At 36.6% G+C, this 25552-nt stretch overlaps 3 protein-coding genes across 3 annotated transcripts; all 3 read left to right on the top strand.

The window, feature by feature from the left end:
- Positions 1-13: 13 nt before the first annotated feature.
- zgc:113436 (uncharacterized protein LOC503528 homolog) lies at positions 14-3788 on the top strand. Its single transcript, XM_051895693.1, has 8 exons — positions 14-220; positions 640-833; positions 943-1054; positions 1153-1294; positions 1372-1426; positions 1512-1769; positions 1880-1996; positions 2185-3788. Exons 1-8 carry the CDS (start codon positions 52-54, stop codon positions 2437-2439), a joined length of 1302 nt encoding a protein of 433 aa, XP_051751653.1. The 5' UTR covers positions 14-51; the 3' UTR covers positions 2440-3788.
- A 671-nt stretch (positions 3789-4459) lies between these two features.
- abcb9 (ATP-binding cassette, sub-family B (MDR/TAP), member 9) lies at positions 4460-10697 on the top strand. The gene is made up of 11 exons (XM_051895689.1): positions 4460-5532; positions 6495-6609; positions 6745-6875; positions 7362-7567; positions 7780-7977; positions 8159-8287; positions 8364-8552; positions 9126-9299; positions 9545-9704; positions 9906-10042; positions 10130-10697. Exons 1-11 carry the CDS (start codon positions 4902-4904, stop codon positions 10436-10438), a joined length of 2379 nt encoding a protein of 792 aa, XP_051751649.1. The 5' UTR covers positions 4460-4901; the 3' UTR covers positions 10439-10697.
- Positions 10698-11046: 349 nt separating this feature from the next.
- Positions 11047-25138, top strand: vps37ba (VPS37B subunit of ESCRT-I a). The gene is made up of 4 exons (XM_051895697.1): positions 11047-11281; positions 16159-16330; positions 22370-22452; positions 22607-25138. The coding sequence occupies exons 1-4, from the start codon at positions 11177-11179 to the stop codon at positions 23096-23098; spliced, it is 852 nt and encodes a 283-aa protein (XP_051751657.1). The 5' UTR covers positions 11047-11176; the 3' UTR covers positions 23099-25138.
- The last annotated feature ends 414 nt before the right edge of the window (positions 25139-25552 follow it).

Raw genomic sequence — 25552 nt, 5'->3', positions numbered from 1 at the left:
CTGTACCATCTGTTATGTATTTAAAGCCTGTGATCGTATATTCGCAGCAAAATGTTGAGTGTGGATTCGTTGCCAGTTGCCGAAGAAGAGGTGGTGGAGTCCAGCTCAAACAGACTGGGGGACATTTACACGTTTGTTGCCGAGGGCTGTTATCCTCAAACCATGAACCCTATTCGCAAGAAAAATCTCAAAAGATATGCTCAGAAATTTATGATTGACGGTGAGAGCAAAGCTTGCAAATGACAGACCTATATATATATATATATATATATATATATATATATATATGTTGCCGGATATAATCACATACTTTTCAACCTCTTTTGTAAACTGTACACTACAAGCTTTTTTTTTTTTTTTTAAATGGCTCTTGGTTTGAAAATAGCTACTAATGGAGGGTTCTGAAACAGTATTTACTAGTACATATCCATCAGATTGTGCATTTGTTACATGCAAATCTCCTCCTGATGTTTGAGTTGATCATTTTATCCACTCCAGTCTATTCTAGTATATAAACAGTCTTTAAAAGCAACATAAGCAATGTTCCACACATTTTTAGTGCTTTAGCTCATCTTACAGAGTGATTACTGGTTTATTTCTTTTATTATCTCTAACCTTTCTCTATCATAAATTCTATAGATGGACGGTTATATTATGTGGGACCGAAGAAAGAAGAAAAGCGAGAAGTAGTGATTGAGGCAGAGCGAAAGAGACAGATATTCATGGAGTGTCACTTCAATGACATTGGGCATCATCTGGGACAGAAAAAGACCGTTCACAGGATTCAGAGTAAATACTACTGGCTTGGCATTGTCAAGGATGTTGTGGATTGGGTATGCTGTGGATGTCACTATCCTGACCCTTTTAGGAATGGATGTGCTTGTCATTGTCATATTATTCATTCATACCTTTATCTACATATCACTGAATCATCTGTTTCAGATTAAAGTATGTGAAACTTGTCAACACACCGAGCGGAATAAAAACTTGGCCAGAACGGTACGACCCATCAAGGTGGATGGTCCGTGGGACATTTTGGCCATTGAAATAATCGGTAAAAGTTTGTAAGAGACTTTTAAGAAGCCTAATCTGTTAGTGAGACATATTTCTAGATTGTAACCAAATGTCTTCACTTGCTTTATTTGAAAACAGGTCCATTCCCAGGCACTGTACATGGAGGGAATACACACATTGTTATTATTACAGATTACTACAGTAAATGGGTAGAGGCTTTTCCTGTACAAAAGAAAGATGGTCTCTGTATTGCACGATGCATTTCATCATCTATTTGCAGGTGAGGTTACATTGCACCTCTAATAAAGACTTAATATGCTGAAATGCTAAAATGTTTTTTTTTTTTTTTTCCTCCAGATTTGGCCCTGCAAAGACAATATTTTGCTCTCAAAGTGCTGACTTCTGTGAGGAGGTGAAAACATTTGTCAATATACCAACCTTTTATGCAAAACAGGGGATTAACTCTATTTTCACAGCATTATTATTGATTATCTTAGGTTACAAAGCACCTGTGTGACCGGTGGAACATAGCATTAAGAGTGTTGCCAGTAGACCAGCCGCAGAGGAACGCGCTGTATGATCGCAGCAGTAATCTGCTGAGAGATGCCATAAAACAGATGGTGGTGGAGAAACAGGTAGAATGGGATGATTTTCTTGATCCAGTTTTGGCCATCTTTAGGACGTCAGTCAACCCTACGACAAAATTTACGCCACACTTTTTAATGTTTAACAGAAAAGCCAGCATATCTAATGAGGTAAGAGAATTAACGTTTCTTGGTAATTTGCTGACATGGATTAATGTTCTAATACAGTAAGCAAGAAGATACACTGACTGAATTGCTATTTCTGTTCATTTTTTTTAAAGACAAAGTTTGATCCTCTCAGTTGCTATCCGGACCAGGAGGAGGATACCCTTAATGAAGAGGACACAAACTCTTTTCTTTCCTCCATGCAGGAGCAACAGAACAACATCAAACAGCTGGTAAAGTCTGAGCATTTGTTTGTGTAGCTAAAATCTTGTTCAGTCCCATTATTTACTAATAGATCAGTTAGACTAGTGTCCCGTTCTTCATGGTGCATGTGTAACTACTAGCGTTTATTCAAAAAGCATGTCTAAAAACACCGATTTTAGTGATCAGTTTCCTGATAATGTTCTTTTTGTCTATACAGGTAGTTACAAATATGAATGTCGCCTACAGACAAGAAAAGAAAAATGCAAAACGCAAGGCTAGAAACATGCCCTCCATAACTCTCACTGTGACCGACCCTTTGTTCAGCACAGAGGAATCGCCCTCAGCAAAAAAGCTTAAGGAAAGCCTCTACTTGTCTTTTCCAGTAGAGACTGTCCTAACCACAATACAGAATGTACCTGAAGCCAAGAAGAATGGCTTAGAATATCCTCTAACAGACACTGATGTGCACTGAAAATCATTTTTGATGGGACTGATCACTATCCGCAAAGTGTATTTGCATAGACTACAGCTTGAAGACCAGTAAGGTGGTCCACAGAGAGCATATCAAGTAGATGAACTCATGCTCACTTTCTGTTTCACCACATAATGTAGCAAGATTAAAATATTGTATTTCAGCTCAAGGCGTTCATTGACACTAATGATGGTCTTAGATTGTGCTTATTATTTTACAGAATAGTATTTTTTACAAAGTGAGGTCGTTATGTTAGTCTTTCACTGAACTACACACCCAAAGATGTTTTTTTCGCTTAGGTGACTCATGTCCCAGAACACATTTTTATCTGTATTTCCTTTGGATAAGTCATCTGAAGTACAGAGATTTCAGTATTATCTGTAAAAATGTTGTGTAAACATTAACTATGAAGGTTATAATATTCAGTGCTCATTATCACAGAAAATAGTTGTTAGTTGTTGTTTTGCCTAACTTGTTTTTTTTTTTTTTTGTCTCAAATGGTTTCAAACTTTACCTCATAAATGATTTTTGCGCCATTCTGTTGTCCAACAATTGGCTGTTTTCATTTGTAATAAATGGATTTGTTAATGAGTTATTCAACCAGCTTTGCGGCCAGTGTGATGCATTACGTGCAACTTTCTGTTTGCCTTTGAAATAACAGTTGAAACGAAGGTGCAAGAATGCAGCCGCGGATTGCAGCAGATTTCACAACAGGGCTGACCTCATCTTGTTACTTGTGTCATTTGAACAGCCTACAAAGTGGCGACATGTCTTTAAAGTGAAGCCGTTTAGTGTTGAAACACTGTGTTCTCATTTAAAATTGTGTATTCGCACATCCATTGTAAAACATTTTTGTTAATTTTATGCTAAAAACTGACAGCTGTGGTTGCTAGAACTTTCGAACAATGCACTGACAATTTTATATAAGCATTATGTGAAACATTATTGTGATATTTTAGTTTCTAATTGTATATGTCGTTAAATTATATTATGTTAAAACAATCTATTTGAGCTGATAACCTGTTTCTACTGTGCTGATGACAGTGATGATAATAGAAATCCATGTGGTGACTAAAGCACAGTGTTACTTTTTTAATACATTCTGGGAATGCGCCTTTCCCCATAAAAGGTTTTTCATAATTTTTATTTAAAAATAAGTTATTTTAGAATAACCTTTGTGAAAAGGTAGTCTACACTTTAGTACACTTGAAAAAAAAAAAAAAAAAAGAGAGTATATTACAGAAAAATGTATTTTAAAAGAATATACTTAAATGCAAACCTAATGTAAGGTTTTGGACACTTAAATGTTACTTAAAATTAAATTTAGTTTGAATTTATATTAACTGCAATTTGTTGAACTCTAGTGTTTTTTTTGTTTTTTGTTTTTTTTTACCCAATTAAGTAGGACTTAAATACTTTTGTACTTATGGTCTTTGAAATATTGTTAATGTGTGCTGAATGTACTGTACTAACTAGCATTTATGGTAAACTAAAATATAACGTAATGTAATTTTTGAACTTGTATTTTATGTATTATATATTTATGTATTATATCTGTAACTATACATTTGTAATGATGAAGTTGCTATTTAGTACATTTAAAATATTAACTTTAACATAATACTAACAACAAAATGAGAGTACTTCGTTCTTTATTTAAACAATGATTTAAATAAGTAAAACTTTTAATATGAATCTATTACAAAGTGCACTTTTTAAATGTTTCCTAAAGTGTTTTGAAGAAGAGCCATTAAAGTGTAATCTCTTTAAGCCATTTATTTCATTGATATATCTGAGAGTAGTTTTTTAAATGTACTTTCAAGATTTTACGTAGCCTACACTACAACTGCACATCCAATACAATATTTGTCCTCGAGGGTATTTTATTGTCTTTTATATTTTAAATCTCTTCACGCGCTGTCCCTCAAAATATGTAAATACTTGTGTGTTTCGCCAATGTGACCAGAGCCCTCTCTGATTGGCCAGTTGTCACGGAGGCGGGACTTCAGTACAGTATTCTTTTCCCTCTTCCTGTCATTGCACCGCACTGGTAAGGAGAGACGGTGGATGTTGACTGGAAATTATGGAACTATTATGAGTTTTATTATCGTACCGGGAATGTTGATTTACAAAGGAAATAATGAGCTGCTTTTTAGACGGAAAATCTTAGGATTTACATATAGATATTCTTTAATTCCCTTAATGAATGAGTCTGTGTTAGTGCCGGGTGTCAAGCTGCGCAGGCCAGCGAATTAGCTTAACAGGCGCAGTATATTGACATAGACTTTGTTTCACGCGCGCTCCTTTTATCAAACCAGACCTGTCAATCTGGTTTCACGCTGCTGTGTCATTTACCTACTCTATACAAATCACCTCCATATAGAATTTTGCTGCTAACTTCTACCTAGGAGAGCAAGTCTGTGTGGTGCAGTAGTATCAACCTCTTCAACAGGTGTAGGAAAATGAGGGTTGCTGTGATTCTTAGTGGCAACCTGGTTTTCATTCTATTGGATATTGTGGTCACTACAATCTTGTATGTTCATGGATCAAGTCTTGATATATTTTCAGATGAATTAGAAGACTTTGACATACACTGCTCAACACTGGACTTGTGGGGAACTGTTCTCATACGGATCAGTCTTCTTTTTGGGGCCTCTATTGGGGTGTTCTTTAACAGGAGCGATGGTCCACGGAGGGTGTCAAACCTGGGGACTCTGGTTGCCCTCATTTGCCTTACCAACATGACTTATGCTCTGGCCAAGTTGTTGATGCTTTCTGAAGAAGGAGCTCTGATGTATGATCCCTGGTTTCTCAGTTTGTTCTCCTGGACTTGTGCATCAGCAATAGGCATCATGATCTCATGGAATCTGCTGTCACAGACTTCCAATGCTGTGTCTGACAGAGAGGATAGCGAGGAGACAGAGAGGTTGGTGGATGGCATTGAAACAGAAGATGAATCCAGTGAGAAAGGCAGGAAATCAAGCAAAGAGCCTCCCCATTCAGGGGCCACAATCGGCCGTCTGTTGTCATACTGTAAGAAGGACTCTGGTTTGCTGGCCGTTGCTTTCTTCTTTCTTCTCCTCTCTGCTGTGTGTAAGTTCACTCTCAACAATTTCTCACAGCTATGACTTAAATAATCTAAGAAATATAATAAATTAAGTCATAATTCCATGGATATTTCATGAGTTAGACTTGTGTTGAACAATAGGTCTTGCTAATGTTGGCCCAGCAGTCATTCTTTATAAACAATCCGATTAAATGTATAGTAACTGTACAATTAGGTTGTATACGTTAGCATTAGTTAACACAATATTTAATATGAACTAACAATTAACAATGCTTTTAAGACTAAAAGTGAACACTTGTATATTTAAGTGTCATTAATAAATGCTGTAAAAAATATTGATTGATACCGATTAATGATGTATGATGAATTAAACATTGATCCTATAGACCTTATTGTAAAGTGTTATTTTAAAATGTAATTTATTCCTGTGATGGAATTTTCAGCAGCATGATGATTTTGTTGCTTAAGAATTGTTTGTTATTATTACCAATATTAAAAACAGTTGTGCTTAATATTTTGTGGAAACCGTGATAATTGTTTTTCAGGTTTCTTTGATGAATAGTTCAAAAGAACAGCATTTATTTAAAATGCTAAAAATACACGTTTGATCAATTTAATGCATCCTTGCTCCATAAAAGTATTAATTTCTTTAAAAAAATAAAAAATCTTACCGACCCCAAACTTTTGAACAGTAGTGTGTATAAAAGTTTTTATGTGCCTTTTTCACTCGTACAGACGCTTTCATCATATTCACCCCAGCAGTTGTGGATTTCTAAACTTAACGGTCTGAGTAGAGTTAGATTGCACATCATTGCAGTGTTATGTTATGATTGCGCTAACATTTACTCTAGTCATTACATGCTTGTGAATGCCTTGATTTGTCACACTTTGAGGGTTGCACATCTAGCACATTATATTGTTTAACAGATTGTCCTCACTTCTAGTGCTTTTCAGCACAAAGTTAAATGTTTTATTTCCCTCTCCATAGGTGAAGCTTTTATACCTTATTACACAGGTCAAGCAATAGATGGCATAGTTATCCAGAAAAGCATGGATCATTTTGCCAAACCAATGATTACTCTCAGTGTGTTGGCTTTGGTCAGGTGAGCAATTCTGGATTTGACTCATTTTTATAGACAGCACTATAGAAATTTCATGAAACACATCCCTTTCTTTTTTTTACATTTTTATATGATGTCCTTTCAAAATGTATCACTTTTTTTGTTTTGCTTTTATAGCTCCATAGCCATCGGGTTTCGTGGGGGAGTCTTTTCCGTTACATTTGCTAGGTTGAACATTCGACTTCGAAACCTTCTCTTCAGATCTCTAATGCATCAAGACATTGGGTTTTTTGATGCCAACCATACAGGTAATATTATAGCACCAATCATAGCTTTCATCAAACATAGTTCTGTATATTTGACCCAAAACATGTATACTTTTCTAAGAAATGGAAAAAGAGAGTCAAGGCCAGCACTTTATTGATATTACACAAACATCCAGCCTAAACCGCTTAGACACTGATACTGTAATTTTGCATACTGAATTTCAGTTTGTCTTCTTTCTCGCATATATTTGCATAATGAATTGTGATTGGCCTTGTCTTCTTTGCTTATAACTATTGTGTTGATGATTCTTGTGTGCAGCCAACCAAAATTCCTATATAGTTTTTTATTTACAAAGAAGCCAGAACCTAAAACATAAGCTTACTTATAATTTAATACTATTATTTTGCTGCCTTCAAGAAATTCAAATTTAGCGTTGTTTTTAACATTACTGTATCAAAAGACCATTTGGACCAGTGAAAGACATTCAGTACAAAAGACATTTCAGCTCTCAATGGTTTGCCTTACAGGTGATATTACCTCTAGACTTACCTCAGACACTACTCAAGTGAGCGACCTCATCTCACAAAATGTAAACCTGTTCCTGCGTAGCTTTGTGAAAGCTGTGGGCATCTTCGTATTCATGTTTGGGATGTCCTGGAAGCTGTCTGTAGTTACCATCATGGGTTTCCCATATATAGCTGTGGTCTCCAAACTGTATGGAGAGTATTACAAGGCAAGTTATACATTTGCAAATACTTTGCTTGAATGGAAAATAATAGAAAGTGGTGTATTGTAGTATATAGTAGCATATACTAAATTCTATATTGTTTCATTACTCACAAATGCACATTATACTGTGTATATAATAGCATTTTTTTCATGCACTGATACAAAATATGTACTCTTACAAAAAGATTAACATTACACATTGTTGATGTTCAACAGAAATTAACCAAAGAAGTTCAGACAGCACTGGCTCAGGCCAATAAAGTGGCTGAGGAAACAATATCAGCCATGAGAACAGTGCGAAGTTTTGCTAATGAGGATCAGGAGGCAGACTCGTACTACAGCAAACTGCAAGAGATGTTCATTCTTAATAAGAAGCAAGCGGTTGCCTATGCCTGCTTCATGTGGTCAAGCTATGTATGTACTGTATCTTGAAGGTTTAACAAAGCGTTCAGTCTTTGTCCTTAGAAAATCCTTAGTTATATAGTCAAATTTCTTTACCTTTGCTTCTTGTATCCACAGTATCTCTCAATTTTTGCCACATTTAAAGTATTTTAGATGTTCAAGTCCATCTCTTTTTTTATTTCCATTTTTTTAGATCTCTGAGCTAGCCTTACAAGTCGCAATCCTGTTCTATGGAGGACACCTAGTGGTGACAAATCAGATGAGCGGAGGGACCCTTATTTCCTTTGTCATCTATGAGCTGGAGCTTGGAGAGGCCCTGGAGGTACATTGTTTTTCTTTTAATATGTACACACCTGACACTCATAAGATGAACTTAAAACACTCTGGTCTTTTTGCAGAGTATATCATCAGTATACACAGGTCTGATGCAAGGCGTTGGCGCTGCAGAGAAAGTGTTTGAATATATTGACCGGAAACCTAAACATGCCCTTGATGGTCAAGAAGCTCCAGAGACACTTGAAGGCCAGGTGGAATTCAAAAATGTGACATTTGCATATCCAACACGATCGGAGATGGATATATTAAAGGTATTCTTTATTGAAGATATAGATGTTTTTTATTAAATATCTTCTTGCCTGTAATTTAATTTACTAACAGGAAAGTATAACACCATATCTTAACCAGGCATAACACATGAACGCTAAAATTCTAAGCTAAATTTTTGTTGGTTTGTGTTGGTTTTTGGCCAAATAAAATATGTCCTGATTCATTGGCTGTGACTGTGTCCGTTGAGCCATTCAGTGTGAACAGATAAATAGCTTTTTGCTGGAATCCTATCGCATTGCACCTATTTAGGATACTGTGTAAGGGCTGATTAATGTTAATGATTTTGGCTGAAAACATAAAGGCTAAACATCGGATTCAAGTCAAGTAGAAATAATATTTTATCACCATTGTGCCCCTGAGCATAACGCGTAACTTAAACTCAGGTTGCTATGGATGACTTGAGTTGGGTGTAGTGATGACTGTCCTTGCAAATAGTGTATTGCAAGTAACTTTATGCTACTTTTATTTGTTTTACTTTTAAACTGATATGCTAGTGAATCAGTAACAGATTTCCAGGACATGAGAAGGAAACTAAACCCACATTTTCTTCTCAGAATGTATCCTTCAGTCTTCGCCCAGGGCAAGTAACTGCACTAGTAGGGCCCTCTGGTGGTGGAAAAAGCTCATGTGTGTGTTTGCTGGAGAACTTTTATGCCCCTCAGCAAGGCCAAGTGCTTGTGGATGGCAGACCTGTGAACTCCTACGAGCACAAATATTATCACTCTAAGGTGGGATATATGCTGAGGTTGATCTGTCATATTGCTTTTTGAATGGATACATTATTTTGTAAATACCATTTTAGAATTCTAATAGTTTTTTTGTTTTGTTTTGTTTTTTTTATCTGTAATGGTGTTATTTTCAATGCAGCCTGTAGTACACTCTATGACCTTAAGAGGGCAGTAGCTGCTGATAATGCAAATTGTGGTGAAGTGGCCTAACTAACCAAAAGCAATTTTTTTTTTTTTTTTAATAGGTGGCACTGGTGAGTCAGGAGCCTGTTCTGTTTGCCCGCACTGTTCAGATGAATATTTCCTATGGTGTACCTGAAGTTCCTATGGAGGCGGTCATCAGAGCTGCCATTAATGCCAATGCACATGACTTCATAACCGGCCTCTCCAGAGGCTATGACACTGGTTAGTTACTTAGTTATTATTATATTATATTATATTATATTAATTTTACATTATATGTGTCCTAAAACATATTCAAATTTAACACATAAACTTCCATATCTGACTTGAATGCCTTATGCATTGCTATAATGACCATAACAGAAATTTAAACACTTTGAGTTTGACTCATAATTCATCATGCTGCTCTGTCCTCTGTTATAGGGGTTGGAGAGAAGGGCACTCAGCTGTCTGGTGGGCAAAAACAGAGAGTTGCAATTGCTCGGGCTCTCATCAGAAACCCTCGCATTCTCATTTTGGATGAAGCCACAAGTGCACTGGATGCAGAAAGCGAATACATAGTAAGAGATGACTATATTGAAAGGCTTTGGCTTAAGTGAACTTACTTATTTTTAGTCTTGCATTCATTATTTACTACTTTGTTTTAGGTTCAGCAGGCTCTGAACAACTTGATGCAATCGCACACGGTTTTAGTGATTGCCCACAGACTGAGCACAGTTGAGAGAGCAGACAACATCCTAGTGATCGACAAAGGCTCTGTGGTGGAGCAGGGCCCTCATGCTGAACTCATGGCCAGGGGAGGCCTCTACTGTAAGCTGGTGCAGAGGCAGATCCTGGGGACTGAAATAGATGCAGATGGTCACAACCCATCGCCAGCCACAACTTTGGTGCTGAAGGAAGGAGATAAGGAGAGTGGAGAAGACTGTAGCGACACTGAATATGAAGCGCGTTACTAAGAGACAGTTGACGTGCTTCATCTGATTGTTGGTATGAAAGCCTTAATCCTAGATGTTTTTTTTTTTTTAATGTAATAGTATCTTGGGATATATCACATATTTTGCATGTCAAAGAGTGTTTACTAGACTGGGATACTGCCTTGAATAAAGCTTTAAGCAATAAATACTTGATATACTTGATGTACTGTACATTTGTTTAAAATGTAAATATCTAGATAATTTAATCATATTCTAAATAAATAAAATGAATTGATGGACAGATCATTGTTTTTATTTTTTATTTTAAATAAAAGTCCTATATACTACTAATACAATTAGTGCATAGTTTATAGTAGTTTATATTATGTAATAATATTTTGAATTAGCTTTTATTTTATTTTCAGCTTTCATTTTAATTTTACTTTAAGTTTTATTTATGTTGTTATGTGCTTTTGTCATCTAGATTTGTCTATCAGATAGATAGATCGACAGACAGACATACAGATGATAGATAGATAGATAGATAGATAGATAGATAGATAGATACATAAATCTCCTCTTGCATAGATGTAAAGACGTCAGAAACGTAATTATGATTTTGTTAAAAGTTTGTGGGCATCAAATTGAAGAGACCTTGCGGTGATATGCCTGTTGACGTCACGCATCTCCTCCTGTCGTCTTCCGGCTGAAAATAACAGCTTTGCCCAGTCCGACCGACAGCAGAGAGTTAGAAGTGTGAAAGACACCGCTGTGCCAGACATGGCTGGCTTTGGGAACAAGTTGAGTTCTTACACTTTAACTCAGTTAAACGAACTGCTCGAAGATGACGAGAAGCTCATCAAATTTATCGACGAGTCGGAGGAGGTACGTTAAGTTTCTTTTTCTCGTGAAGACCGTCGCGAAGTTACCGTGGCTGGTTGATTTGTATTTGGAACAGCACCATTGTATACAGAGGTTCTGCATCTTAGGCCGTGTTTATTTCTATTCTTTTAAATAGTTTGTTTTAGAATTACGACGTCATTATATTTTTGTGGGAACTATTTAAATTCGAACGTTTCTGTGACTTCAATTTGGTTTGTTTTTGACGTCGCAGACTATGACAAAGTGTTATGATGTCATACGTTAAAAAAAAATATTTTCAATAAGACAAAGTGACCTTGTTACAGAAGCAGAAACTGGTCAACCTACCGTATATAAAACCCCCATGAGTTAGGAGCATGCATTTCCTCCTATAGAGGCTCTGTTGTTTTGTTTGTATATCACTCATCAGTGATGAAAGTCATTTTCTCGTGATCCTTTTTTATAATTTATTACTGGCCTTTGTCTTGTGTATTTCTGTTTTCATTAGTCATGCATTTGTAGCATTTCATGTTTTGTTATTTTTATGGAAACGTCATCGTCTTTCATGTCATGGAAGAAACCCTGTCATTAACTGAACACCTCAAGAATCATAGCATGAGCTACCAATTTTTTTTTTTAATGTCAATCCCTGGTTTGCCATAATATTTATTAATATGAATAATATGAACATTAGTATTTTAGTGTCATAATTTCCTCCCCCTTTTTTTAATGTTATTAAAATACCATTCAGTTCAATACAGTTGAGTGAGTGCATGTTTTGCTGTAGCAGCTTAAGAAATACTGATATGTGTTCCTTATAGGCAAGGTGTATGGTGTGCTTGTTCCTTTTTTTAAAGCCAACAAATTCACAAGTGATTTTATGTATCAATGAAAATTCCAGGGCAATGATTGTAGCATGTACATGTTGCACTGTCTTGAACTATTTGCCATAATTATTGGATTTTTAATCAAAGATTCATTTCAGTTATATTTGCTGATGCATAACCATAATCATACTAAGCACTGCCAGTGCACACAGTATCAGTACCAGTTCTCTGACTCTGACTCGCTGTGTAAGTTCAAAGTTTGTGTTTGCATATTCTCAATTAGATAATATTCTAGGCATGTTCACAGCTTTGAGTTGATTTGACCTTCAAATTCATGGAAAGATGTCAACCTTGACTCAGTATGTGTCATAAGAACGTGTTTGATCTAGCAACACTGTAACTTGGTACTATAAAAGGTGCTTTTTTTATTTACCAGGCCAAAGATGTTATTTATGAAGGACTCTCTTAACCATTTATCTTTTTTAAAATAAAAAAATGATTCATTTCAAGAAAGATGTTTATTCTCTAACAAATCTTGGCTTTCACTTAGGTAACTGAGAGAAATGGGTTAGTACTGGAATGGTGCTCCAGAAGCCAAATATAGTAACATTTCATGTCATGTAGAATTTTATTATCTGCCACATGAATACAATAGTTGCGGATTCGTATACGGGTCTACATGTCTTTTAGAAGGCTGTGTGAGTGTAATGTGATGAATACCTATCCTTAGTCAGATTTGGAAAGGACTAGCATTATGTAATCAGTGAAGAGCAATAATTTGCATTTCACAAGCAAGGGTTGGTGTATTAACAGGAGAATTAGTTTCAGTATTATCTGTCACAATCTACTGGCACAGGCTGTGTAAAAGCTCAGAAGAACAAATGCTTTCTAACCTGCCAGCTGACATAGGCAGGTGTTTGAACAACATGTTAAATCTGTCACTTCTTCCTGTTATGCACTCTGACACATGATATCTAAACTGAAACTGCAGAAGTGTACCTGTTGAAAAGGGAGGAGTCATGATCGTTAAATACTGTTAAATGTTCCTCATGGCAATCATAGTTTCTTGAGTCACTAGAGGTGGCATGTTGCAATAATTGTGTTTTTTTTATGTGTTGCTTGGAAATGGGATGTGGTTTTGTAGATGTTTTTTGTTGCGTGTACAGCTACCCTTTGGCACTGACCCATAGCTGCCGGAACATATTTTATTAGGGGGTGCTGGGGGCGGGGCTTGATGTTGCAGAACGGTGACACAGTTGGGGATTTAAAAAAAAATCCTAATAGTAAACAGCCCAAAGACTTACAGATGAACATACAAAAGATTGAGGACAGAGAGTTATATGAGAATGCTCAGAACTCATGATTAAATAAATGTTAAAAACCGTATATATTTCACTACACGGCAGCAGCACAAAAACCTGCATCTCACCATTTGATACTCAAATGTAGTTTGTCTCTCAGGAGTTATGCTGATGAATGCTTTAATTATGCATAAGTGATGAGTTCTGCGACATGCTGCTCTTTAATCAGCGTAGTCAGGTCACTCACGCCGTGCGTGATCGGCTTTTGAAATATATTAATTTCTCAAAGTCACAAACCACATTTGACAACATATAAAACAAAATAATCTTTAGAGTAATTTTATGAATAAATGTGGAAAATGTAAAATCGGCAGGGGATGCTGCAGCACCCTCAGCACCCCTGGTTCCCGCGGCCATGCACTGACCTCTCTGTTTATTCCTTCTTTTGGGCCATAACGTTCCTTTGCAGTAGTAAGTACATTGTGATCATCTGGTATTTAAGGAGAGGCTTAAGGCGGAGTGACCTAAATATCAAAGGCCTGCTGACTCTAATCAATTTCTGCATAAATAATTTTAAGCCTCACTCAAAAAAAAGTTTGTTCATTGAATGTAATTGAATTAAGGAAAACTTTTCCACACAATTTTAAGTTAGGTTTATACAACAAGACTACAACAAGTCCATTAAAAAAAATAATAGATTGTTGAATAAACTTAATCAATTTAGGTTCTTGGCCCTAAAGAGGCATTTGTGTGTATTATGACCTGCAGGTACCAATCAGAGAGGTTCTCAAATCTCAATGGTTTTTTTTTTTTTTTTTTTTTTTTTTTTTAAATTGCTTAAAAGCTAATGGAGAATATCTCATGGTATGTTTTTTTTCCATGGGTGTTTGGCTCCTATGTGCGATTGTGCGTGTGCATCAGTATATTGGATCAGTACATTCAGCCTAATAAACCTGCTGCCATCTGTCATTAATGTTAATCAAACAATCTCATTGCTCTTGACTGAATCCCTTTTGTAACTTTAATAAAAATAAATTTACACAGTGAAGATTATGCAGTGTTTTTTGTACAATTAATTACTTCATACATTTTATGTAGTATTTCTTTGAGGCCTGTTTTTTTACTTTTATTTGCTAGTATTTGTTTTTTTGTGTGTGTGGTATTGAAACTGGTGACAAGAATTATGAACTTTCAATGATATCACAAATCATAACCTGATTTAAAGCAAAAATATATCTCCTTTATTGGGAACTAAAATTATTCCTATCGTGATATAAAATTTTGGTCATATCACCCACCCATAGATCCCATTGCCCACCATCAGTGCTGGACTTTACTGATGCTCTTGTGTATGAGTGGGAGAACATCCCTGAATCCATGTTTCAGCATCTACTGGGAAATATTCCAGAGACTAGAAGCTTTAATAGCAGCAAAGGAAGGACCAAATTTCTATTAATTAGGGGTTAAAATCTCTTGGTACCTCATGATTCGATGCGATTACAATTCAGAGGGCTGACATGTGATTATAAAATGATTATCGATGCATCTTTTTTTCTGTACAGGATTCTCACTGTGTGACTATTACTAATGCCCATATTTTTGAATTTAATAGTTTAACAATCACATATGAGTGTGGTGTTTACGTTTCTGCATCTTTTTGGCCTTTTGGTGTTTTTTGGATCGATTACTTCTATTTACTTTTGCACTAATGTGAGGGACAAAACCAATGGCAGCAATTGCTGGTGATCATTTAATTTTTGATTTCAGAGGGTTTACAAAATTCTTAAAAAAAGGATTGACATTTGACATTTGGATTGGATTGACATTTGACATTGTTATGTTGACATTTGAAAAATTTATATATGGGCCTCCACAAACATATATGCTGCTTTATCATAGTTTTAAAAGTAATATAATGGATAGATCATAGATTTAACCTTCAGTTTCCACTGCCCACATACAATGTTATTTATGCTTATCTTGAAATGTATCCTGACAGTTCACTCTGTCACATGAAACTGCAACATGATGCTTGCGAGAGATTTTTGAACTGTCAAGTGAAAATTTGTACACTTGTTACAGACAACAGTGACATTGAAACTGTTCTTTTTCCACCCAAAAGGCATGACACAATACATTCTCTTTCTGTCTTTTTCTGTCTGACTGTCTGTTTACGCTACTGTTCAAAAGTTTGGGTTCGATGACATTTATTTATTTATTTATTTATTTTTATACAGTCTCTCATGCTCACCAAGGCTGAATCAAAAATACAGTACAGTAACAGTTATATTGTGATAAATTATGACAATATAAAACAACTTATCTATTTAAATATATTTTAAAGTGTAATTTATTCCTGGCATGGCAAAGCAGAATTTTCAGCATCATTACTCCAGTCTTCAGTGTCACATGATCCTTCAGAAATCATTCTAATATGCTGATTTGGTGCTTAAGAAACATTTATTATTATTATTATTATTATTATTATCAATGTTGAAAACAGTTGTGCTGCATAATAATTTTGTGGAAAAGTAACATTTTCAGGATTCTTTGATTTAATAGAAAATTTAAAAGAACAGCATTTATTTGAAATATCACTTTTTGTAACAATGTAAAAGTCTTTACTGTCACTTTTGATCAATGTAATGCATCCCTGCTAAATTATTACATAAAAAAAAAACTTACTGACCCCAAACTTTTGAATGGTAGTGTATATTTAAATTTATATATACTTGTCTTTTATTGAATTAATTTGTTCCTTGTGTGCTCTCAGATTAAAGGTCTACAACAGAACAAGGAGATGACCCTTGCTAGTAACCGTCTTCTGGCTGAGCAGAACCTTAAACTCCAACCCAGGCTTGACCACCAAAAGAATGAACTTACCAGACGTTACCGGAGCCTACAGGAGCTGTTTGAGGCCTATCAACTGCGCAAGTCCACTCTAGGTAAAATACTGGGATTAAAACGTAACTTCCTTTGTCTCACTGTCTTTCTGTGTATTGTATCCCTCACAATTACACAGCTTGACTCTTACAGTGCGGACACACACTTGTACAGAAATGTGTTGTCAGCGCTGCTCTGACAGTTTTATCAGTACAATAGTTTAACAACTTAAAGCTACATGACATTTCTTACTAGCGAGGTAATAACGGCACTGTTCTTGGAGCAGATAAACTTACAGTTTCGCTATTAGAGAGATACTGCTGCCAAACACTGTTGAGAGACACATCCTGACACAAACCTGACAAATGTCTTGAAATACATCATCTGAACAATGTTTTGAGGTGTGGTAACCGTAGTATAAGCAGAATAATTGACTCCGGGTTGCTTCGTGTTGTGGCTGCATTACCACCTCGGTTGTGCATTATTTTTCTAATAATTCAATGGCCCGCCCTCAATTATTCCTTACTTATATGCCTGGGAATATTTTTGCCATGTGTTAATTTGAAATGTGGCAACGTAGACAATGTAAATGTGTAAACTAGGGATGTGACGGTGAGAAAATTTTCCCACCGGTTAATCGACATGAGACAACACCGGTAATACCGGTGTCACCGGGGGGTGGGGCCTCTACCTCTTCTTTTTTTTTTGCTTATGGGGCCGTTCACATATCGCGTCTAAAACGTGTGGAAAGCGCGGCTCAAATTAACGGCAATTGCTTGAATGGTGGGTTACTCTTACTGAAAAACACTCGACAAAACGGACATTTTGGCATAATTTGTGTGTGTTACGGTTCGTTAAGAGCAGAAGAGAACTCGATACTGGCGCGCGTGCGTTATTTGTGTGTGTGTGTGTGTGTGTGTGTGTGTGTGTGTGTGTGTGTGTGTGTGTGTGTCATAGGCAGGACATTCACAGACAGCGCGTTCTCTTTTGCCTTGTCGCGCTTGAATGGTTTAAAAGCATTAGCATGAATAAGAGCTTGATCATATAACGCAGAAAACGGATACTACGTTAATAGCATTAAATGCAAATTTTTTAACGCGTTAAAGTGGAAAAAAATTAACCTTGGTACCGTGTTGGGCAACTGATGAAACCGGTGTTGCGACTGAACACCGGTAACACCGACTACTGTAGCAAGCCTAGTGTGAACTCATACTGTTGTTGTGGCATGTGAACATATGAACTTAGTCATCTTTCCCAGCTATAAGATAACTCCTTGAAGGGCCTGTTATTCAGGTTTTACATGTAATTTTCACAAACTCTTAGTCTCTGTCCATAACTCTGTCCCCCCTATATGTCTCTTCCTAGTTGAAAAGGAAGGCAGAACTAAACGGTAGCAGATGACTGTCACAGCTGAGAAGGATCTGTGACTTTAAAGAGAACAGGGAATGGTATTCAACGTCCCTCTACACCCCTCTGCACTGTGTGTGTGCTGGTATCATGAATAAAAGGCTGTCACTGATTACCCTTTGTGACGCAGTGGTTGCCTGGATCCTGATTCCAAACAGCATACTAACACTCGTTTCATTTTACCATCTGTACACTCAGTGTCAGCTGGCTTGGGTTTTGACTTATGGTGTATACTGGAACTGAAGTATTGAAGTATGTTGGAAGCCTTGCAGTCTCCCACTCACTCTAAGCTGGATATAGTATTTGATCTATGGTGTAGCAAAGGGCTGAGTGATAAAACTGAATATTCATAGTTTGTGTATAAAATTTTGGCGCTATTTAGTGTATTTCCTTCCTTGTAAATACACTATTGTTCAAAAGTGTGGCATCAGTGTGATTTTATAAATTCAGAAAGAATGCATTAAATTGATCAAAAGTTATAGTAAAGACATTTAGAATGTTAATAATGTTGATAATAATAAGAAAGTTTACTTGAGTGCCAAATCAGCATATTAAAACAGTGTTTCTCAACTCCAGTCCTGGGACCCACCTACCAGATTGTTTCAGATGTCTCCGTAATTTAAACATCTAATTCAGCTCATCAGCTTCTTAGTGTGTTGAATAGGGAGACATCTAAAACATTCTGGGAAGTGGGTCCCAAAGGCTGGATTTAAGAAACACTGGATTAGAATAATTTATGAAGTATATGAATGAAGTAATGACTGAAGACTGAAGTAACAACTGCTGAAAATTCAGCTTTTTAAAATATATTAAAATAAATGTTAATGATAATAATTTCATAATTTAAAATTGTTATAATATTTTACAGTATTAATGTTTTCTAGGGATGTACCAATGTATCGGCCAATTATCGGCATAAATATATATTGTGTATATCACGGAATGTAAATATATATTTGCGCAGCGCAGGGCCGCTTAAAGTTATTGACATGTTAAAGCAATAAACATGCATGAATGAGAAAATAAAACGTGGGACGGGCTTGATGTAACGCGGTGATCGCACGCAGTCTGACACCGCGTGCACAGAAAGTAGTCTGTAATTCTGCTCGTAAATTTACAATCCCAAATTGAGATCTCTTTTCTTCAACTTAATACAAGTTATAGCATGTAAAAACATGCATGAACATCAAAAGGTATGTTGAAAGATACAGTATATTTCAGGGGCTGAAATGTTTCATGTGTCATATAATTGCTCAATCAGTGTAGTTGAATATAATAGTTTTGGGCTCTGTTGTTAATTTTAACCTGTAATATTAGAGCAATGTACCAAATTAGAGGGTTCCCTGTATAGTTTACAGCATTAGTTGGGAGAGATTTTTCTTTTTTTTTTTTTATCTGCAGATATTCCAATAACATTCTGCTATTGGTATCGGAGTGTAACGAAACATGACTGTTCGTGCATACTGCATACCTTGGTTTTGAAGTTATGATTAACAATGTTTTTTTGTTTTGTTTTTTTACTTAAACAATGGTATACTGAACAAACAATGTCAATAAATAAAAAAGTCTGTCAGTTTATGGTGCTGTTGTGATTGTGGGAAGAGATTTGAAGTGCTTACACTTTTGGATGCAAAATATGTTATCAAAATATTTTAAAATAAGGTTAGATTTATTGCGCTCCCATTCTTATCTGCTCCATCTATTTGAAGCATATGTGCGCGCTGGGACTCGTTGAAGTATGTGAAGTTAAATGTAGATTAGCTTGCTGTTTACAACCGTAATATTTAAGTTGTGCTCTGAGGAAAAGGCATCTCAAACGCATTGAACAACACATGCATCTGTCAGTAGGGCAAGCCATGAAGGTTTATGATTTAGTTTGAAGCACTTAATATAAATCAGATGTGTTTGCAACGTCAAAGTATATCAGTATAAATTGTCCCATCCTAGAAGGGAAACTTGGAGTTCGAAAATGTGTTCCGGAGATATAGAAGTTTGCATGTGCAGTGTTAAAACAACACTGTATTCATTCAGTACACATGCGTACCAAACCGAAAGACCCATACCAAAAATAAACAGAATATATGTACTGTTACACCCTTTATAGATACAAACTTATATATTAAATATCATCAAAAGGCTTATTTATTTATTTAAATAATAAACAAAATGCATATTTGTTTGTTTGTAATTTTATTTATTTGTTTAAAAGATATACTCATTGTACTGTCATCTGTATACAAATGAAGAGAAAGATAGTGGCTTTGGTGAAATGTAGGTTACCCACTTTCCCAGGCTGGGGTGGTGTGTTATGTCCCAGATAAGGATTTACTGGCTCAGCAGCAGCAGCAGTGCCAGTGCATCTGGACAGGGTTGCCGGCAGGCTAGCCAGTCAGCCGTTCACTTGACCCAGATAAACAAAAGCCCTAGTTATCAGGCTAAATTGTGTTGTGAGGTTCCTGTGTGTACATTAACTCGCTGCCACCTCATTCCGAAAGCCAAGCCATGACAACAGAGCAGCTCTGTGGGGTGTTTCAGCGTGACGGGCCCATTCTGATGCTGCGGTGGCGCTGATCTCTGGAGTAACAGTGTGGCTTTGTGCCCTGAGCAATGTCAGAAATGGGGGTTGGAGAGGGGGAAGTCGCACGCCTCGCACACAAACAGGAACACACACAGACAGTATTTTCCCTCTTTCTCTGTTCTCTCACATACTTGCATAGAGCACAAAGTATGATGCATGAGCTGGCTGTAGACTGATAGCAGTCTCATGAGCTGCAGGATGTTTGCAATGAAGTTAAGCATTGCATTGTGGGATACAGTATTTCACAGAGTATGCTTTGTTGTATAATGTTTTAGGCAAATGCAATGGGTCATTTAGGTATTTTAAGCATACCAAAACATTTGCATATTGTGCCCATGCTGTCGATTGTTGTATGGTAGTATGGTACTCATAGCATGTGCATGTCACAAGTCTGACTGAGAAGTGGAAGAGAACAGCTAAACTGATGAGTCATTCAGTTTTCTTTTGGGCAGAGTTTTATTTGCTCTGCAATTTATGTTTAAAATGGTAAGTAAAAAATAATGAAGTGGGTATTTCCTTCATGTCTCTAAATCAGCCAAAATGTCAGGGCCTGTTTCATCCAGTGCTTAATGTGATAAAATAATATCCCACATTAATAGCACATTAGTGTCTGTGTTAGTGTATTAAACACAAGCCTTTATTTAAAAGGCTCTACCCTTCCTTACTTTCCTGCCCCATTTTCATCAGTCTCAAACAAGGAACAATTTTAGGTTGTTTACTGTCAGTCTCTGTTTGTTGTTGAAGTATGTACACTGATTCAGACGGCTGATAAGTTTGTGTCTGATTCTATTTTTGAGCTGATCTGAGGTTAGTTTTGATTAACAGTGTATAGGTCTATCATCAGTAGCAGCTGATCCAAAGCAATGAGTTAATTATAGAGTGTCATACAAAAGGGAACAGAAAAAGACCTTTGCCTTTTTGAATATAATGGGAGAATTCTTGTTTTGTTACCTCACTCAATGAAATAATCATTGTTTAGTGGCAGGAAAGCAAAAAGCACCAATCTTTTGGTGTCTGCAACCGAGAGCTTTATTGATAAACAGTAAACGACAGCCTACAATGTTTCATTTGATATGATTTGTAAAGAAACACACAGCATTACTGGGCAGGGTGCAGTCAGTAGTTGGCTGTAATGTGATGAACATGGCAAGAGCAACCTGTTGAGTGGTTGGGCAACATGTAGAATTATGGATGTTATTTTCATTGTAGCATTAACTACAACACATAATGGCACTTTTGTAAGTTGGACCTGCCAGGAAAATAAATGTAAATAGATGTAAATCGGTGAAAGGAGCTGGATTGATAGTCATACGTGACCGTGAGTAATAAATCACAGGCTATCAAAGTGTTGCTTGTCATGTCTGTCAGCTTTGATTTATGATTGAATCAAAGCTTATATTGATGTGTTTGTTCTGTACGTTAATTTAATTAGTATTATTATATGTTTTTTTATTTAAATAGTATAAAATAGATTTTCCTCATTGTTTTGATCTATGTCTAACTGTTAAGTATAGAACATTACACATTTCTCTCTTGATAATGAATGACTGTTATGTAAAAAGTTATGTCATTTAAGCAAATAATACTTTAAATTAGTTTCTGACGCAAGCAACTGTTGACCTCTGAGAATTTCTGATAGACGCATCCAGTTGAACAGTGAAATCTGAAGCCTCGGCTCCTGAACTAAAAGGTGAAATACACCCTGTTGATGCCTTGGCTAATTTACTTAAGGCATGCACACAATGTCCTCAGATTTATCTTGCCGCCTTTGATGTTGCACAACGGCTAAAGCCAAAAGGTGCCGCTTTCCCTCAAAACAGATCTTACATGTCCCTAAACATGTTTAATACCTTTTCTGATTAAAACAATTTTCCTCAATTCCTGCATTATCACTTTAATATAATATCTTGTTTACATTTACAATAATGCATTTGGCGGACGCTTTTATCCAAATCGATTTACATTGCATTTTTGGGTTTTGTGGAATTGAACCCATGACCATGTCATTGCCAGCACACTGCTCTACTGCTTGAGCTACAGGAAGGCAGTTTTTAATTGTAATAATTTTTCAGACATAATTATAACACATTCTTCATTTCTTTCTGTCCCCTCACAGACCACAGATCTGGAAACATGCCCTTGGACACATTGCTTGCACTCCTACAAGCAGAAGGGGCCAAAATCGAGGAAGAAACTGAGGTACCTTACTCACTCACATTATCGTACTCATTACCACAAAGCCTCAACACTCTTTAAAGTTGCACTTGATATCTAGGGATTGTTTAACATCTGATGGACTCATTAGACAATGATCATACTATTATCTCCCCCCCCCCCCCACTTTTCAAATCAGAACATGGCTGATTCATTCCTCGATGGTGCAGCCCCCCTGGACGTATTCATTGATGAGTATCAGAGTAAGAGGAAGCTGGCACACCTGCGGAGAGTCAAGATAGAGAAGCTCCAAGAAATGGTGCTGAAAGGACACCACATGGCCCCTGCTGCACCTCAGCCCTCTCGCTCTCAGGACCTTACCTCCAGGCCAGCTGTTCTCCATAGAGAGGTCAATGGTTCCCCAATGCCAATGCCCCGTCGGGCTCCTCCTCTTCCCCCTGTTAAAATCACCCAAACTCCTGCTGTCCAGCCCACCACAGCTGTCTCCTACTCTCCTACCACTCCATTCTCTCCCACTACTCCATACCCCCCTATTCCCCCCAGAATAGGAAACACACCACCCGTTCTTAACCAGGGATACCCCAGCATGTACATGCAGCAATACCCCCCACCTGTGCCCCAGAGACCCCCTCCACGCATGGCCCCCCAGCCAGGCTTCATCATGCAGTGAGTGTGGGACATTACGGTCTGTGGATGAGAAACGATGTGCACACTGGACATTCATTCAAGCCTTTTGTAGGTCCTTCAAACTGCATGTTATTAAATATTGTGCGCCAAGATGAAGTCTTGTCATGTGTAAAATTAACAAGACTTTTCTGCAATCAAAGGGGCATCTGCAACAGGATATTCAATTTGCACTTTAGACTACTTTTGTATTTGATCAGTCATGGCTGGTTATGGAGTCGTACTGTTCCTGTTCCACCCTCTTCAGTAGCGTTAGATCAAGTAAAGATGTTTTTTGTGAGCCTCTCCCATTCATGATAAAGACCTCAAAGTTCCAGAACAGGGCTTCAGTTAGGCCAGCTAGACAGATATAAAGAGCCAAGTTTTATTTGAGTTGTCAATATCATGCTAATATGTCAGTTCAACCACTCATCAGACATTTCATACCTAAAAAGCTGCTTTCTCAAAAAGGTAATGCCTATGCAAACAGACTGAGACCAAACTGTGCAGAATTTATTGGGAGGAAGAAACAAAAACATTTTTTTGCACTCCAGGTTTTCTCAGACCTGTGGCCAAAGATGTTATTTGTTTGTCAGTGGATCTAGTTTGGGCTGGTAGCAGTAAAACAGGGTGATTTAATAGAGATTTGGGTAAAATGTGAGAAAAAAATTTGGTACTAATGTGGTGGATGAAATTGGGTGATCAGAGCTACTGCTACAATGGAGAGAGGACCAAAATGCCTTATGTGTCTCCGATGTGAGCAGATTCGTGCTGATGGAGGGAGCTTATTGGCTAGAATTTGGAAAAAGTGAGAGTGAACGGTAGTGTGCGTGGAAGAAAAAAAAAAAAAAAAAAAAAATGCTCAAATGAGTTATTTTTAATCATGTAAGTGTGAACATTTCTGGAGCATATTTGCTTGTACTGTCATTACCGTGCATACTTAAACTGACGCTTTATGCATAATTTACCATTTTAATGTTTATATCAAACACCATAATCCTTCTTGTTTATTTTTGCCATCTGGTGTGAAGATGTTCATTGGAGATGTGCTTCCTTTTCCATAAACCCTGCATAATAATTTGCATTTAATATATTTATCTAATATAGCCACACTGTTTTTAACTCTGGATCTGTTTTAAGTATGTATGTATGTTGTTTTTCTGGTATGTTCATGTGTTTGAAGTAGCCACTTTGTGCCTATGCTGGGTAAGATGATGACTTGTTCACTGTGGTGAGGAGTGTGTTTTGTGCTACATATTCCTCTTTGCCTTCCAGTTCTATAGCAAATTACTTAATGCCCAGAATACACTTTTTTTTTTTTTTCTCAAAATATATGCTGTTTACACAGGTGCATCCTTACAAGTGTCCTTTACCTAAATATCGAGGCTAATTTATAATTTTTATGTATAGAGCCATAATTATGTTGTCTCAAATTCAGGAAGTTGAAATGATAGAAACAGGAAAAGGAAAACATTGTTTGGATGAAGTCCTCTCTTTAATCACTGGTGCTGCTACATTAATTTAATGAGCTGAACCCAGATGATGTTAGTATGCAGGCTCTGTTTGAATTAAATCACTTCGTGTTTGTCAGGCTTGGGCTGGGTATCTGCTTTATTATCTTGATGCTGATGAGTACCAGATCGAGAGGTGGAATTAATTGGGTTCCTCATGAATCAGGCTGTGTCATGTCTAGACATTGACTAAATATCTGTGAAAACCTATTATGTACAATGACCGGCTTGCCAAGCATCTGGAAAAACTGCTTCCACCCTTGAAAATTGTTTTTGTTTGTTTGTTTGTTTGTTTGTATGTATAGACATGGTCTTTCTTTGTCTTAGAAATAATGATAATGATTGCTAGGTTTGTAAAAGGTAACTCGGCAGTATGCTTTTGCTGGTTATATAAAATAGTGTTTTGTACTTTCCTAATGTAAAATATGCAGACTATTATGTGCTAGGTATTGTTTATTGAAAGTGGTAGACATGGCAAATGGAACTGACATCTCTATTTTAAAGATAATAAATGATATCCCATCACTTTTCTGTGAGTTCAGCCTTTTCATGCATTTTATTCCGGAATGAATGTTATATTGTTTTTAATTGTTGAAGACACAATATAGTTCTATGGATAAATCTAACAAAGTATTTGACTCCCTCTAGTGGATGCAAGTTTAAGTACATAATGTAGTGTCATGTTCTCTAAAGCAGTGGCTCTCAACCTTTGGCCCAGTATTTCCGCTGTAATTATGACAAAGCTGCTTGTGTCTCGTTTTTATTAACAGAATTTGGGAGGGGGTCTGACAAAATAAGATTATATTAACATATTAATAATTGAATCATTTAAGTCATCTTGCAGCCCACTTCAAAGTTTGCTGAGGCCCATTGATTTTACACAGTAAATGTAGTGTTTTTAACTATATTTAGTAACCACTATGCATATAGGTATACTGGTGGTTTACACT

The sequence above is a fragment of the Ctenopharyngodon idella genome, chromosome 5, assembly GCF_019924925.1.
Source record: "Ctenopharyngodon idella isolate HZGC_01 chromosome 5, HZGC01, whole genome shotgun sequence".
In the NCBI taxonomy this organism is placed as follows: domain Eukaryota; kingdom Metazoa; phylum Chordata; class Actinopteri; order Cypriniformes; family Xenocyprididae; genus Ctenopharyngodon; species Ctenopharyngodon idella.
This window is presented reverse-complemented; position numbering and strand designations above follow the sequence as displayed.

Excerpts from the sequence above, each read along its gene's own strand:
- abcb9 (XM_051895689.1), top strand. The coding sequence starts at position 4,902 with ATGAGGGTTGCTGTGATTCTTAGTGGCAACCTGGTTTTCATTCTATTG. Across the intron at positions 7,568-7,779 it reads TGTATGGAGAGTATTACAAG|AAATTAACCAAAGAAGTTCA; the intron begins GCAAGTTATACA and ends GATGTTCAACAG. Across the intron at positions 10,043-10,129 it reads ATGCAGAAAGCGAATACATA|GTTCAGCAGGCTCTGAACAA; the intron begins GTAAGAGATGAC and ends ACTTTGTTTTAG.
- zgc:113436 (XM_051895693.1), top strand. The coding sequence starts at position 52 with ATGTTGAGTGTGGATTCGTTGCCAGTTGCCGAAGAAGAGGTGGTGGAG. Across the intron at positions 834-942 it reads TCAAGGATGTTGTGGATTGG|ATTAAAGTATGTGAAACTTG; the intron begins GTATGCTGTGGA and ends CATCTGTTTCAG. Across the intron at positions 1,295-1,371 it reads ATTTCATCATCTATTTGCAG|ATTTGGCCCTGCAAAGACAA; the intron begins GTGAGGTTACAT and ends TTTTTCCTCCAG.
- vps37ba (XM_051895697.1), top strand. The coding sequence starts at position 11,177 with ATGGCTGGCTTTGGGAACAAGTTGAGTTCTTACACTTTAACTCAGTTA. Across the intron at positions 16,331-22,369 it reads ACTGCGCAAGTCCACTCTAG|ACCACAGATCTGGAAACATG; the intron begins GTAAAATACTGG and ends GTCCCCTCACAG. Across the intron at positions 22,453-22,606 it reads AAATCGAGGAAGAAACTGAG|AACATGGCTGATTCATTCCT; the intron begins GTACCTTACTCA and ends TTTTCAAATCAG.